Source organism: Sebastes umbrosus, chromosome 6 (genome assembly GCF_015220745.1).
Source record: "Sebastes umbrosus isolate fSebUmb1 chromosome 6, fSebUmb1.pri, whole genome shotgun sequence".
NCBI lineage: Eukaryota > Metazoa > Chordata > Actinopteri > Perciformes > Sebastidae > Sebastes > Sebastes umbrosus.
Genome location: NC_051274.1, coordinates 18,086,315 through 18,100,804, shown reverse-complemented (window position 1 = coordinate 18,100,804; position 14,490 = coordinate 18,086,315). Strand labels below are relative to the sequence as shown.

The 14,490-nt window shown below is 40.4% G+C and overlaps 2 protein-coding genes across 4 annotated transcripts; both read left to right on the top strand.

The window, feature by feature from the left end:
• The first annotated feature begins 208 nt into the window (after window positions 1-208).
• Window positions 209-4,552, top strand: LOC119490676 (keratin, type II cytoskeletal 8-like). Of its 2 annotated transcripts, none has more exons than XM_037774192.1 (9): window positions 209-599; window positions 785-993; window positions 1,113-1,173; window positions 1,443-1,538; window positions 1,643-1,807; window positions 2,000-2,125; window positions 2,465-2,685; window positions 4,064-4,110; window positions 4,240-4,552. In XM_037774192.1, exons 1-9 carry the CDS (start codon window positions 342-344, stop codon window positions 4,350-4,352), a joined length of 1,296 nt encoding a protein of 431 aa, XP_037630120.1. In that variant the 5' UTR covers window positions 209-341; the 3' UTR covers window positions 4,353-4,552. The 2 variants fall into 2 exon arrangements, with proteins under 2 accessions (XP_037630120.1, XP_037630121.1); XM_037774193.1 differs by having other exon boundaries at window positions 342-599; window positions 4,276-4,552.
• Window positions 4,553-8,723: 4,171 nt separating this feature from the next.
• Window positions 8,724-13,717, top strand: si:ch73-233m11.2 (NACHT, LRR and PYD domains-containing protein 3). 2 transcript variants are annotated; one of them, XM_037773798.1, is made up of 9 exons: window positions 8,724-8,913; window positions 9,097-10,699; window positions 10,785-10,946; window positions 11,605-11,778; window positions 11,882-12,055; window positions 12,188-12,361; window positions 12,453-12,626; window positions 13,052-13,219; window positions 13,327-13,717. In XM_037773798.1, exons 2-9 carry the CDS (start codon window positions 9,111-9,113, stop codon window positions 13,394-13,396), a joined length of 2,685 nt encoding a protein of 894 aa, XP_037629726.1. In that variant the 5' UTR covers window positions 8,724-8,913; window positions 9,097-9,110; the 3' UTR covers window positions 13,397-13,717. The 2 variants fall into 2 exon arrangements, with proteins under 2 accessions (XP_037629726.1, XP_037629727.1); XM_037773799.1 differs by having other exon boundaries at window positions 8,735-8,913; window positions 9,100-10,699.
• The last annotated feature ends 773 nt before the right edge of the window (window positions 13,718-14,490 follow it).

Below are 14,490 nucleotides of genomic sequence, written 5' to 3'. Positions count from 1 at the left end.
GTCATGACTTTTCTTTCTACTTTGGGACAGACCCAGTGCACACCTTGAGAAAACACTTAAATGTATAACTCAAATGTACTTGAAGCTGCAGAGCAGGCCTGAATTCCAACGAAACAACAGAAACAATGCAGCGATAAGAGTGGAGGTGGGTGGGAGAGCAGGTGGCATGTGTCAGACTGGTTTACCCACATTTGGGAGCCACATAACTTCACTATCGCGCCACTCCCCAAACTACTTATAAAGTAGAACCCAAAAGACGAAGAGCTGCGCAGACAGAGCTCAACCACCACCCGACCCTCTCCATCCTCCATCCAACAGTGAAATCTCCACACGGCACCACAATGAGTTTGAGGAGCAAGTACAGCAGCCGCCCAGGACTACGCACGTCTTCGGGGGGCTTCAGTAGCCTGTCCCTGGGATCCTACTCCATCCCCAAGATCAGCACCGCGGCTAACAAGACGATTACAGCCGTGACCGTCAACAAGAGCCTGCTTGTCCCCATGACGATAGACATCGACCCCAACGTACAAGTTGTGCGCAACCAGGAGAAAGAGCAGATCAAGGGTCTCAACAACCGCTTCGTCTCATTCATTGATAAGGTAAGAGGACATTTCAACTCTTGCTGATGGATGTTGAGTGTCAGATTTACTTCTTTTTGATCACCCTGATAATCCATCAAGATTCAGTATTGGCATTTGAACTGATATTTAAAGGTCAACGACTTCTATTATCTCTATAAAAGATGTCTGTTTGATTTGGTTGGTACTTCCTCCTCGTGCCACAGGTAAGATTCCTGGAGCAACAGAACAAAATGCTGGAAACCAAGTGGAAGCTGCTGCAGGGACAGACCTCAGCCTCCTCCAACATTGACCCCATGATGAAGTCCTACATCGCCAACCTGCAAAAGCAGTTGGACATCCTCAACAATGACAAATACAGACTTGACATGGAGAGCAATGCCATGCACAACAACGTGTACACCTACAAGACAAAGTAAGAAGGTGTAGTGAAAGAAACTGACTATTACAGTGTGTGAACTGGAGTGGCGGTTAACACATGTAGTATTTAAGCGCAAACAGCGTGAGTAATCTGATAATTGTGTGTTGTTTCAGCTATGAGGATGAGATCAATCAGAGGAGTGATGCGGAGAATGAGTTTGTCCTGCTCAAGAAGGTACAGTATGCAGTCATGTTGGCTGGATAGACACTTGTTTTCTGAGTGTGTATAACACTGTGCTCTTTAAAGTAAAGAAAAATAACAGCTCAAGCCAGATTAAGCTCTTTTGCACAAACTCATCACAATCACAGTTTTTAAGCATTTTCTCTACTAATACTTTTCCTTGTTCAGCTACAAAACGGTATTATCTATTACCAGGGTTATTATAAAATAATCTTGGCCACACATTTTAAAGTGATGTTTTGTTTTTTCCTGGCTGCCTGCAGGATGTGGACGCAGGCTACATGTCCAAGGTGGATCTAGACGACGGTTTGTCTGTTCTCAGTGATGAATACAAATTCCTCATGGCTCTGTATGACGAGGTATGCAACCACTCGCTGAAAATTTGTATAATATAAGAAAATATAAACAGAATGTGAGGATTTTTTGTCTTCTTACTGTTGCTGTATGTGTTGTTCTCTAAAAGGAGCTGCGTGAGCTGCAGGAGAGCATGAAGGAGACGTCTGTGGTGGTGCAGATGGACAACTCCCGCGGCCTGAACATGGATCAGATCGTGGCCGAGGTTAAGGCTCAGTACGAGGACATCGCTGCTCGCAGCCGCGAAGAAGCTGAAAGCTGGCACAAGACCAAGGTAAAGAACTAAATAAACCTATAATGAATAATTACATGTCGCTGTTTATGTAATAAAATTTGTAGTAAAACAAGTTTGTCTATAAAACTAGAAACATGAAAGCTTCTAAACCTACTAGAGTACCCTGTCTTTTTGACCACCCATGTCAAACCTGATAATGACTGATCTCATATATTTGTTCCTCGGCACCAGTTTGATCAGATGACTGCTGAGGCCGGTCAGTATGGCAGTAAGCTGCAGAGCACCAAGGGAGAAATATCTGAACTCAACCGAATGATCAACCGCCTGCAGAATGAGATCCTGGCTGTAAAGGCACAGGTGAGTGAAAGGTTTATAGAGTGCCTGATATGTTGAAAGTTGAAGGCAACTGGACTTGTATGCATGCTTTAAGCCTTAGGTTTTATTTGCTGACAGGTGTTATAAATCAGTAAAGAATAAAGAACAAGGTGCTTAAAAGAAAGCAAAATCAACTATATTACATGGAGTAAAAGCAATCATTTTCCAGCTTAACACTTAAGAACAACAGAGTTAAATTTACATGACACATCCTCAAAGGAAAAGTCAATAAAAAATATTAAATCGTCTATTTCAAAGGGCTGATTGACATGCTCAGATCTTATTGAATGCTTACACCGCCTATCCCTGCACCATTTTCAGCGCACCAGCCTTGATGGGCAGGTAGTCGAAGTGGAGCAGCGTGGGGAGGCGGCCGTGCTGGACGCCAAGGCTCGCATCAGGGATCTGGAGCTAGCTCTGCAGAGGGCCAAGCAGGACATGGCTCTGCAGGTCAGAGAGTACCAGGAACTCATGAACACAAAGCTGGCCCTGGACATAGAGATCTCCACCTACAGGAAACTGCTGGAGGGAGAGGAGGAGAGGTGAGTTACATCGGTAGAGCTCAGCAGTGTCAAGTTGTCATAACATAATAACTCAATGGTTGAAGGGTAATTTAGGCTTTTAAAGGGACTGTTTGTAACTTTTTACACGTATAAATCACCCGGGTCGGTTTCCCATGCGCGCGCTCGCGTGTGGCAATGCTGTTCAGACTCCCTGTGCACACTTACCATCAGACTCCAACACAAACTACACGGAAGCACCAAAACCTCAAAGTTCTATCTAGTGAAGCCCGTCTTGCAAAACAGTGTTGGCGGCAAACGTAGTACGAGGTGGAGACCGTAGCTTTGGTCTCCAGGGCCGGAGTCTCTGCTCCTCTGCTCCTCTGCCTGCTTGCCTTCACTCACACACCACGCTCGTTCTCGCTCCACCTCACGTTCATGCGTGCACACTACACACTGCAGGAGAGTTCGTAGCTCTGAGAATATCTAGTGAATGTACAGTGGACGTTTGTGCAGAAATAACTGCTGCAGCTCCTCCAGACCAACAGAGGTTTCCCGTGTCTTGTGAATTGACGGGGCTCCGCAGCGAGAAACTTTATCGTCTCTGACTAGATGCCGGTGTCTCCCTCCAGTCGGGAGGCTGAGACAGGAAAGATAATATATTCCTTTATTAGTCCCGCAGTGGGGAAATTTGCAAACACTAGGATCAGCATTGATTCATGGAGAGACCTTCATCTGGTCAGATAACATTACTGCCAAGCAGGTGAAATATAGAGTGATATTGTGGTTTTAGCTGACGTGTGTCACCTCACTGTTTTGAGCGATGCTCATTCATGTCTATTTAGAGCGAGCAAGCGCGAGCTCGACGCTGACTTTCGTTGACTTAACGGCCACAGGTGGCGCTGTTAACAAGCATTTCTGAATCTTACAAACAGTCCCTTTAAGGGGAGGGAAAAGCATTTCTGAAAATGAAACTTGTTTTGACTTGTGATAATCATCAGTTTGAGGTCATAGCAGCTTCAAAGAGTTTTCCACCGATATATCATCACATTCCTACAACATAATGTATATATATATAGATGGACAGTTAAAAGAAATCAATATTGATGCAGCAGAAGCAGAGATATCATGTTTTTTTTATTCCACGTTTTATTTTTCCTTGTTAAAACCTGGCGCCTACATTACCCACAAACACCCAGTGGTGTTTGATGGTCGGTGAGAACCGCAGTTGTCGTGGGTGTTTATCCCCCCAACGGCTTCAAGGGGTCACAACGAGCCCATTCCACACTTACCCTGTATAAAGACTTTTATGTGTAAAATCAATGGAGTTCATCTTTAATACACATTTTATTTTTGCCAGTACATGAATGCCTACACCATTATGTATTTTTATATGTAATTCCTGCTTTCTCCCTGACAGACTTGGACAGGCCTCTATTGTCAACATCCAAACAGTTCCCACCAAAAGTAAGTACTTTTTAAGCTGAAGATGACACCATTTTTACTTCTGGCAGCATTAGGATTGTTATGACAGCCCGCTGTGTGTGTGTGTGTGTGTGGTTGTATGTAATATTTCTACTGTCCTCTCCACAACAGCCATCCAGGTTAACACTACTGTCCTCTCCACAACAGCCGTCCAGGATTACAACCTCCCGACGCAAAGGTCAAATACGGTTCTCATCCAGACAGTGGACTCATCAGATGCCTAAAAACACTGCAGCGCATTAGCCTGCTGGATCACTGTGGCCATTTAACTCTAACCTTTACATGAATTTCTTTGTGAGCTACAATAAGCCAACTGCACCAATGAGCCAAATGTGTGTCTTATTTGTTTATTTTTCTCCTCCTGTTGTCACATTAACAACTACTTCCTGTGTTTACAATAAAGATGTGCTCAGCTGCATGATCACTTGTCTTCCTTTTTTATTGAATTCAGTACATTTGGTTATTCTCCTCTTCCAATCCCCGTCAAAACATGCTGCAAATTTCAGCAACAGCTGCTGACGTGACACCAAAAACACAATGAAGTTACAGGGTTCATTTATTTGTAATTTTACAACACAGGGTTGCACAATGATTGGTTGTTTTATGGAATTATTTATATGTCCAATCTAGTCTGACAACAGGTGTAATATTTAGGGCTGTCAAAGTTAACGCGATACTAACGCGTTAATGCAAATTCATTTCAACGCCACTAATTTCTTTAACGCTACTTGTGATTTTTAGGTTGTAGCGGGCTCAGTCTTAAAGCTAGAGTGAAGTTACTGGTATCATATATAAACTAGAAAACCTAAGGAATCCATTGGTACCAACCATGTCTGTCGCCATGGAAATTTTGGCGAGGAAAAACTGGCATGACCATTTTCAAACTGGTCCCTGCAGCTATTGTTGCCTGTTGGGCTTGAGTTTGCCATGTTATGATTTGAGCATGTTTATTTTATGTTAAATGCAGTACCTGTGAGGGTTTCTGGACAACATGTGTCATTGTTTTGTGTTGTTAATTGATTTCCAATAATGAATATATACATACATTTGCATAAAGCAAGCATATTTGCCCACTCCCATGTTGATAAGAGTAATAAATACTTACTAACAAAAATCCCTTTAAGGTACATTTTGAACAGATGAAAAATATGCAATTAATTTGCAATTAATCACGATTAACTATGGACAATCATGTGATTAATCACGATTATAAATTTCAATTGATTGACAGCCCTAATAATATTCTGTCAATTCATGTTGATGAGACTTTAAAGTCTGCCTCCACTCAACACTGTGTTTTTCTTTACTTGGATGTTTGACCTTCACTGTGCAGAAAGATCTGTGTGCACATTGGAGAAATTTGCCTTCAGGGCTTTCTGCCAGAAATCTCCTTAAGTTTAGGCCACAACCTACTTGGTAATGGTTTAAGAGAAGATCATGGTTGGTTTTGGTTAAAATAAACCCTTTCTGGCAGAAATCTCTGAAGGCAAACTTCCCCCGTGTGCGATGTGTGCAGAGTTTGACACTAGAAAGTTGTTTTCACTTTGAAGTTTCCCTGTGCTCTCCTTAAATCTCAGTTGAACAGGTATAGATATGAGCATGATTTTGTGACATTTTGAAGCCAATCATGGTTCAATACGTAACTTAGACTTAGACTTAAGTGTGATATGGAAACTTGAAACCTTCAGGTCGCACACACTGTGAATGGACTTAACAATGAAGTAGGAGACTTCTTCCAGCAGTTAAACTTTTAAAATTAAAATACTTGCATTATAGTCTTTTTTTTGTGGAAATGTACAATAACTTTTTCTATTTTTTGCAATTTCAACACAGTTTGCCAGTTTGGTCAGAACAAAAAAAATGTCTTAAGATATCACGGAAAATATAATGATGTGTTTTGAAATGCAGACACTTTCTTTGTTTTTGCACAAGTTGAAATTTATATCATGTTATTCCAATGCAGATCACCAAGTATGCCACAGCTGACCAGACTCTGGGGGGAAAAGAGTGAATTGCTGCTATCCAGTGCTTGTTCAGAGAAACTACAGCCTGGAGCAGATATTCACAACATCATGCTGACCTCTGACCAGAATAAACCAGTTTGAAAGGACTTCATGGCCTGAGGGGCTGTTTTACAGAGGTTTAGTGACTTGGTCTTCCTGTACACTAATACATGGAAAGTAAGGGGATTTATTTTGATAAATAAATAAACAACCAGTATTTTGTAAGAAATAGAAGTATATTTTGTATTTTAGGATATTATTTTTGTTCATCAGGTGCTCAGATTTACTATTTAAAAGACAGGTTATTTTTAACACACTAATTCAGATATGTGTTATTTTTTCCAGTGGTAGAAGAAGTACTCAGATCTTTTACTTAAGTCATTGTCTTGCGTCTCAACCACTTTGACCAACGCCTCTTATATTCTGTTTCCTCATTTCTGACCCTATAGGTTATCTCTCCATTTCTGCAATTTCCTGTATTGTGCAAAGTTCCTTTGTGTACACAAAGTATCTAAAGCTGTCACAAAAATGCAGTGGAGTAAAAGTACAATCTTTCCCTCTGAAATGTATTAGAGTATAAGTATAAAAGTATAGTACTTGAGTTAATTATCACCACTACATTTAATTTAGGAGCAATTTGGCTGCAAAGTGTCATTGCTATGAGGCAGTGGAGGCTGGTCCTCCTCCATTTTTGAGAGGCAAGAGGGAGATCAAAATATTAAAAAAATATTAATATAAAAAAGAAAATTCTCTCTTCTTTGGAAGAAAATCCATTATTTAATCAATTCTAATTAAATTGCTTTACAGTGACACCTGCATGTTTGTTAATGATATATAAGCTAATGGAAGAAGGTCTGCATTCTTCCTCATAAATACCTAATAGTGAATGAGGTTAAGTTCTTCAAAATTATTCATGATTATTACCTTGTCAATCATTCTCATTACATGTAGAAATTAAAAAAAGACCTTTGCATATTTGTCATTGCTCATATCTTTAAAGACATTATTTTGGGAAATGTGGTGTTTAGTTCCTTCAAAACCCCCCAAAACATTTTTTTGTATCATTTATTCATAAATATAAATTTAACAATAAATACCTTATTTGTTTTTTTCTTGAAGGAGCAATATGTGAAACCACTTTCTAGTTTGACTAAGAAAAGGGCTATTAAGACACTCAATAGGCCTATGTGTAGGTGTTAATATTTCTGTTTAGCGTGATATAACCCTTGCTCTTTTGTTATTGTTATACTGAATGTGAATTATGTTCTTTTGTTTAATAAAGAAAGAAAGTAGAGATAAGTAGGCAACTACGGTAAAATAACATTTTACACAATTTGTTTGAGTCACCAGCCACCACTGCTATGAGGACACATTCAAACTCTTATGTTAGTAGTAAGTAGATTCAAGTATATTCATCAGATATGTGTATTGATATATAAATATATGTTCTTGCCTTCTTCTCTACAATCATCGTTTAGCAACTTCTTTAAATCTAATTCTCAAATTCATTCACATAATACTAGACAGGTTAATCATCTTCACCTGTGTTTTTACAAAACAAAACATGGCCAGTACTCCCTCAGATATCGTGGTGTACAAATATGGATCACCAAAAATACATGTTATCAAGAGCTCGTTATCCTTAGAACATTTTAAAAGGAAATTATCATCACATTTAATTCATGATGTCTAATTATCTTTTGATATGTTTAGATACATTTTCTTTTTTCTGTACTGTTTTTTGTATGTATTTCATTGTTTGTACTGGATTGTTTTCCACTGTTTGGTTAGGTTTTTTCTGCACATTTTCTGTACTTCTCGTTGTTGTTTAACTTTTGTTGTATTTTAAAAATTATGTTAGTTTAGATCTTTCTTCCTTTTTTTGTTATTGTTTATTTTTCTCCTGGGGGACGTCCTTTTGTATATAAGCCTGTGGCTTCTTGACCTCTCCTGACACATTTCTTGTTTGTTTTTTTCATTGACTGGATTTTGTGCAGTTTTATATATGTGCAAATAAATAAATAAAATAAAATACCAATGTTTATGAGTAGGGTTCATTTTACTTATAATATCCCAAATCACGTATATATATGCTATACTCACTTTGTTGAATAAAAAGAGCTCATTATCCTTAGAACATTTTAAAAGGAAATTATCATCACATTTAATTCATGATGTCTAATTATCTTTTGATATGTTTAGATATATTTTCTTTTTTTTCTGTACTGTTTTTTGTATGTATTTCATTGTTTTTATTGGATTGTTTTCCACTGTTTGGTTAGGTTTTTTCTGCACATTTTCTGTACTTCTTGTTGTTGTTTAACTTTTGTTGTATTTTAAAAATTATGTTAGTTTAGATCTTTCTTCCTTTTTTTGTTATTGTTTATTTTTCTCCTGGGGGACGTCCTTTTGTATATAAGCCTGTGGCTTCTTGACCTCTCCTGACACATTTCTTGTTTGTTTTTTTTAATTGACTGGATTTTGTACAGTTTTATATATGTGCAAATAAATAAATAAATAAATAAAATAGTATGCTAGTGTTCACTCCCTGTCGCCTGTCAGGCAGAGCACAGGGCTTAAAAACACACGTATTTCCGGTTTTGTACCACGTGGTTTAATTGGCAGCTGCTGCTGCGTTCCCAGTGTTGAAGGCGTCACCACAGCTATAAAACAAAACATCTGTCTGCTTTCTGTAAAGATATTTGTCTTTAAGACACTTCGTCTCTCTTTGTCTCTCTTTGTCTCTCTTTGTTTTCCAGCATTGCTGCGTACAAGCCTGAAGGTAACTCTACTTCCTTGTTATTATGACTGTACCCTGCAGGACATGTTGGTAGACAGCTTCTAAAGTCAGGAAGTAAAGTTGATTACACTGCAGTTTATTTGCTGAATGCATGACTGACATGTCGCCTGCAGACTGTCTGTCATGCTTAAAGTTAACTATTATATTTTATGTATTTTTTCACAGCAGTGCTTTACACCATGGACAAAGCCGCTGTGCTGACTCACATCCTGAAGAAGTCAGATGACACGTCCACACTTCTTGGTGGAGAGCAGCCTGTGTGTGTGATAAGAAACAATAAGTACATATCCCCGCTGACTTCTGAAGCTCAGGCGACTGACAGAAATGTGGAAGACAGCTCGCCCTCCCTTGATGGTGCCATCCACACCGCTCTGTGTGGTGAAACCAGATCTGTGGTACTGGTCGGCCCGGAGGGGTCAGGTAAAACCACGGCTCTGGAGAAGCTGGTAGTGGGCTGGGCAAAAAAAGAGCACCTTCAGAACTTTGCTTATGTTTTCCATTTCCGGTTCAGGGACTTAAATTCTCTAGATGGGACGCTCTCTTTGGAGACATTAATGCTGCACCGTCACGGTCACATCCCTCCTGAGTCCGTGCCTCTAGTTCTGCAGAAGCCTGAGGATGTGTTGTTGGTTTTTGATGATCTGGATCAGTGCAAACACAGCCTGGACCCCTCTGCCCACACCCTCTGCTCCGACCCCAGCCAGGCGGCCTCGCTGTCCTGTTTGGTGGCCAGTTTGCTTCACGGGTCGCTGCTGAAAGGAGCTGCCTTTGTGGTGGCAACCAAGCCGACAGGATGTCTGAAGTTTCTGAGTGGCACCCGGGTGGAGGTGTTGGGTTTTCTGAAGCCACAAAGAGAAGCCTACTTTCAGCAGTTCTTTACTGACCCGGCTCTTGCCAACAAAGCACGAATGCACATGGAAAGGACTTTAGGCTTTTATGACTTCTGCACCACCCCAAGGTTTTGTTGGACAGTTTGTTCTGTCTACAAGTCTCTGATGGATGCTGGAGCAACACTTCCTGAGACGTTAACTCAGCTGTATGTGGGCATCCTGGTTCACCTGGTTCAGACGCTCTCGCTGAATGACGCCCGCAGCAGAGAACTAGTCTCGGCCCTCGGCAAGATCGCATCTCATTGCTCCCTGGACCAGCATTCAAGCTGCACCAAAGAGGAAATGGATTCCTTTGGTTTCCAACAGTTTCTCACCTCAGTTGGTGTTTTCTTGCGAGTAGATGGAGACCAGTCAGATAGACGTGTCTTCTCCTTCCACTCCCAACTGATGCAGGACTTTCTCTTGGCCGTGTCTTTCTTTCTGGACAAGTCTGAGGGTGTGGAGGAGATGTTGGAAAAGCACAAAGGCCGTGCAAAGTTTCTGGACGTCTTCTTGTCAGGACTCTCAGAGCCACTTCAGCATGGACCACTGGAGACCCTGCTGGGGCGGCTGAACTCTGATCAGATCACGGATTTCAAACGCTGGTTTAAAAGCAGCTCAGAGGAGACGCTGAAGGGATGCTACAAAGACAAGCACCACCGCTGCTTCCATCTGCTTCATCAAGCTCAAAACGAGAGTTTGGTGAAAGAGATCGTCACCCCCTCGGCACGGATCGGCATCAGCTACGGAGACCTGAGTCTCCAGGACTGTGCAGCTCTGAATTATGTCGTCACGTGCCTCGGTGAGATGGAGCAGCTGAATCTGTACCGTACGAGGAATCTGACGGAGGAACAAGCAGAGATGCTGGCTCCAACTATGAGCATATCGCATAAGATAATGTAAAAAATCCATACATCTAGGCATCATTCATTTCATGTTTTCAGTATGCCGTCATATGTACGATTGCTCTGTTGTGTCCCCCAGGTTGTTAGACTGCACCTTGAGTACTGGGGCTGTCCGTCATCTGGCCTCAGCTCTCAGCAGAGGACTCACCAAGAAGTTGGATCTCTCTCAAAGCCGCCTCGGAGATGAGAAGTTCAAAATTCTCTGCGCTGGACTCAGAGACTGCAAGCTGCACACATTAGAGTAAGATTTAAGCTGAAGGCATTCTTTTAAAGAGGACCTGTTTTGCTTTTGTGCTTTTTCACTTTCCTTTAGTGTTATATTGTTTTTTGTGCGCGTAAAAGGTCTGCAAAGTTAGAAAGTCCAGGCCAAAGGGAGTTAGTCTCCCCCACAGAAACATTGCTCCTGAACTGCCTGAAACACCTTGCTAGAAGTCCCACCTTTTCTTCCGTAACGTGGTGATGTCACCAAGTAACACATCTGCATAATACCTACCTAGTGGCTAGTTTGGGAACGCCCTCAAACAAAGCTAGTTAGAGCGGAGTTGGAGCGGAGTCCGAAGAGTTTGGTTCGGTTGACCAATCACAACAAATCAGAGCAGACTGGGCTTTTCAGGAGTGTTTCAGACACGTAACGTAGTAGTTTTTAACCCATCCATGTATTTCTTTCCTAAACCTAACTATAGTAGTTTTGTTGCCTAATCCTAAGGTGACGCCAAGGGTAACTATGGTGGTTTTGATGCCGAAAAATAAAGTGACGCCAAGGGGTGGGACAAAGTAGCGGAGTTGCGATGAGAACATGTTGGTATAATAGGTCCTCTTTAAATGTACCTTTATGTTAACATACATCTCTCAAAAGCAAGTTAATAAGTCCTTAATATTTTGTTTTTTTATTTACCCAGACTTCATGTATGCACACTGACAGAGGCGATCTGTGGAGATCTGGTGTCCGTCCTGACCTCAGGCACTTCTCAGCTGTGTGTGTTAGACTTGAGGTTTAATCAGATCGGAGACCAGGGCCTCATAAAACTGTGCAAAGCGCTGCACAGTCCTCTCTGCAAACTGCAGGAGCTCAAGTACGTACTTTTTACATAGGGTTGAATTGTATTACAAGTCTTGTTTGTTGTTAGAGCTGTCTATTTATTTTTTTAGAAATTACCATATTTCGTTTATTTAAAGGCTACAAAGCTGCGACTTGACTGCTGCATCGATGGAGGCGTTATCAGCAGCTTTGAGTTCTGGCCAATCGGAGTTGAGAATAGTGAACCTGACACAAAACAAGATTGGTGACAGAGGAGCGGAGGCTTTGTGCAAGTCCCTGCAACACCCACTTTGCAAACTGCAGAGCCTCAAGTAAGTCTGTGATGATGAAACTTCGAATAGGACATTCAAAATACCTCACCAGAATCCCTTAACACCTAAATAAAACGCAGAAATTGTGTGATGAATCATACTTTTACATCCATATTTTTTCTGCCTTTGTAGTTTCTTTGACAACGGGTTGACAGGTGCATGCTGTCCTCATTTCATGGAGGCCTTGATGTCAGAGCACTGCTCTCTGTCAGAGCTGGACCTGTCAGTGAATGAATTGGGCCAGGAGGGAGCGCTGCTGCTCTGCCGAGCCCTCAGTCGACCTGGATGTCCAATAGAAAAGCTCGGGTAGGGTCACATGTATTAACACTCATGACTTTTCAGTGATGAAGTGCCACCTTTCACAAATGTTTGATGTATATTCTGCTTCACCCTGCAGCTTGATACGATGCGAGTTAACCCAGTCGGTGTTCAAGGAGCTGAGCTCAGTGCTGAGAAGTGGCACCTCTCAACTCAAGTCCCTGCTTGTAGGTTTAAACGCAGTAGAAGACCAAGGGGTTAAACATCTTTGGGATGCTGTTGCACATCCAAGCTGTCTGTTGGAGGAACTGGAGTGAGTTGACACAATTGTTTAAAAGAAATCTCCTTGTACTTTTTATCACCACATTGCAGTGAGCACTAGAACAATTATTTTCCTTATCAATTAATCGTTTGATCTAAAAAATGTCAGAAAAAAGTGAAAAATGTCCATCCCAATTTCTCAAAATCCAAGGTGATGTCTTTAATGTCCCGTTTTGTCAGTCCAAAACCCAAAGATATTCAGTTTAATATGATATAAAACAGAGAACAGCAAGTAATCTCCATATTTGAGAGGCTAAAAACAGCATTTTCTGCCATTTTTGAATGAAAAATGTAACGATTAATCGATTATCAAAATAGTTGCCGCTTATTTTCCAGTAAATAGACTAATTGATTAGTTAACTAATTGTTGCAGCTCTAGTGAGCACTACATTCAAATCTGCTTCTCTTTAACGGTAGTGTTGAGATGACCGGTTTGACGGACGCCTGCGTCGAGGACTTGTGTGCTGCAATAAGAGCCAGTAAGACTCTGAAGAACCTGGAGCTGAGAAACAACTCACTAACTAACGCCTCCGTCCCAGCCCTCGTCGAAGTCATGCAGGACAGCCACAACATGCTGGAGATGAGGTAAGCCTGATTCACTCCACTTAATTATAAACCATCTTGACATAAAGTTTAAAATGTTGTCTTGTGCTTTGAAACTCGCACCTAACTACTGCTTTTGTCTCCTTCAGCCTGAGGTACAACGACTTCGGTGAAGAAGTTTTCGACATGTTGGATGAGTGTGATAAAATAACGTACTGAAGACAAAGTGGTCCATCTATCTCACAGGCTGCTAGAGGATCACATACAGTGCTTATTATTTGAGCTGAAACGATAAGTGGATTTATTTATTAATCAACAAAAAAAATAGCTAATAAAGTCAGTATTTTGAGAAGTAATTGTTTATCATATTTCAAGGAAAAAATACATTGGGGTACAATCACTGATCCCAGCTTCTCAAAGGTGAAATTTTAATTTGTTTTTCTTTCCTCTATGTGAAAGTAAATTCAAGATCTTAAGGTTTGGACTAGAACTGCAACGATTAATCGATTAGTTGTCAACTATTAAATTAATTGCCAACTATTTTGATGATTGTTTAATCGGTTTGAGTATATTTTAAGAAAAACAAAGTTAAAATTCTCTGATTCCAGCTTCTTAAATGTTAATATTTTCTAGTTTCTTTACTCCTCTAAGACAGTAAACTGAATATCTTTGAGTTGTGGACAAAACAAGACATTTGAAGATGTCATCTTGAGCTTTGGGAAACACTGATTGACAATTTTCACCATCTTCTGATATTTTATAGACAAAACAACGAATCGACTAATTGAGAAAATAATCAACAATGAAAACAATCATAAGTTGCAGCCCTAGTTTGGACTGTTGGTCTGAAAAAAAAAAAGAGAAATATGATAAATTCACCTATAGGAAATTGCACTTTTTTTTTACCATTTTTCTGAAGTTTTCTAGATCAATCGAGAAAACGATAATGATAATGATATTAATCGTCAGTTGCAGTCCTACTCATTATACAGATATAATAAAAATCCTTCACATTCATCGCTGGATTTGGTACAATAATGTTTTATTAAGAAATCTTTGGCATTTTCAGAGAGATATTTAACTTACGAGAGAGTAAGCAGTATATTCAGTAAGGCAGACCGCAGTGATTTCTTTTACAGCTGTAAATATATTACCAATTTCACTAATAAAATGTATTTACATGTAGAAAATGAGTTTTGACAATAGCAGTGTTGAAATGCTCTGTTTCAATTTCTATCTTTGAGAACACACACACACATACACACACACATACACATACACACACACACACACACACACACACACACACACAC

What these genes read in the sequence shown, in the direction of transcription:
- si:ch73-233m11.2 (XM_037773798.1), top strand. Translation starts at nt 9,111, where the DNA reads ATGGACAAAGCCGCTGTGCTGACTCACATCCTGAAGAAGTCAGATGAC. An exon ending in TGCAAACTGCAGGAGCTCAA is followed by an intron (nt 11,779 to 11,881) that starts GTACGTACTTTT and finishes GTTTATTTAAAG; the next exon opens with GCTACAAAGCTGCGACTTGA. An exon ending in TGTCTGTTGGAGGAACTGGA is followed by an intron (nt 12,627 to 13,051) that starts GTGAGTTGACAC and finishes CTTTAACGGTAG; the next exon opens with TGTTGAGATGACCGGTTTGA.
- LOC119490676 (XM_037774192.1), top strand. Translation starts at nt 342, where the DNA reads ATGAGTTTGAGGAGCAAGTACAGCAGCCGCCCAGGACTACGCACGTCT. An exon ending in AAAGCTGGCACAAGACCAAG is followed by an intron (nt 1,808 to 1,999) that starts GTAAAGAACTAA and finishes CCTCGGCACCAG; the next exon opens with TTTGATCAGATGACTGCTGA. An exon ending in TCCTGGCTGTAAAGGCACAG is followed by an intron (nt 2,126 to 2,464) that starts GTGAGTGAAAGG and finishes CACCATTTTCAG; the next exon opens with CGCACCAGCCTTGATGGGCA.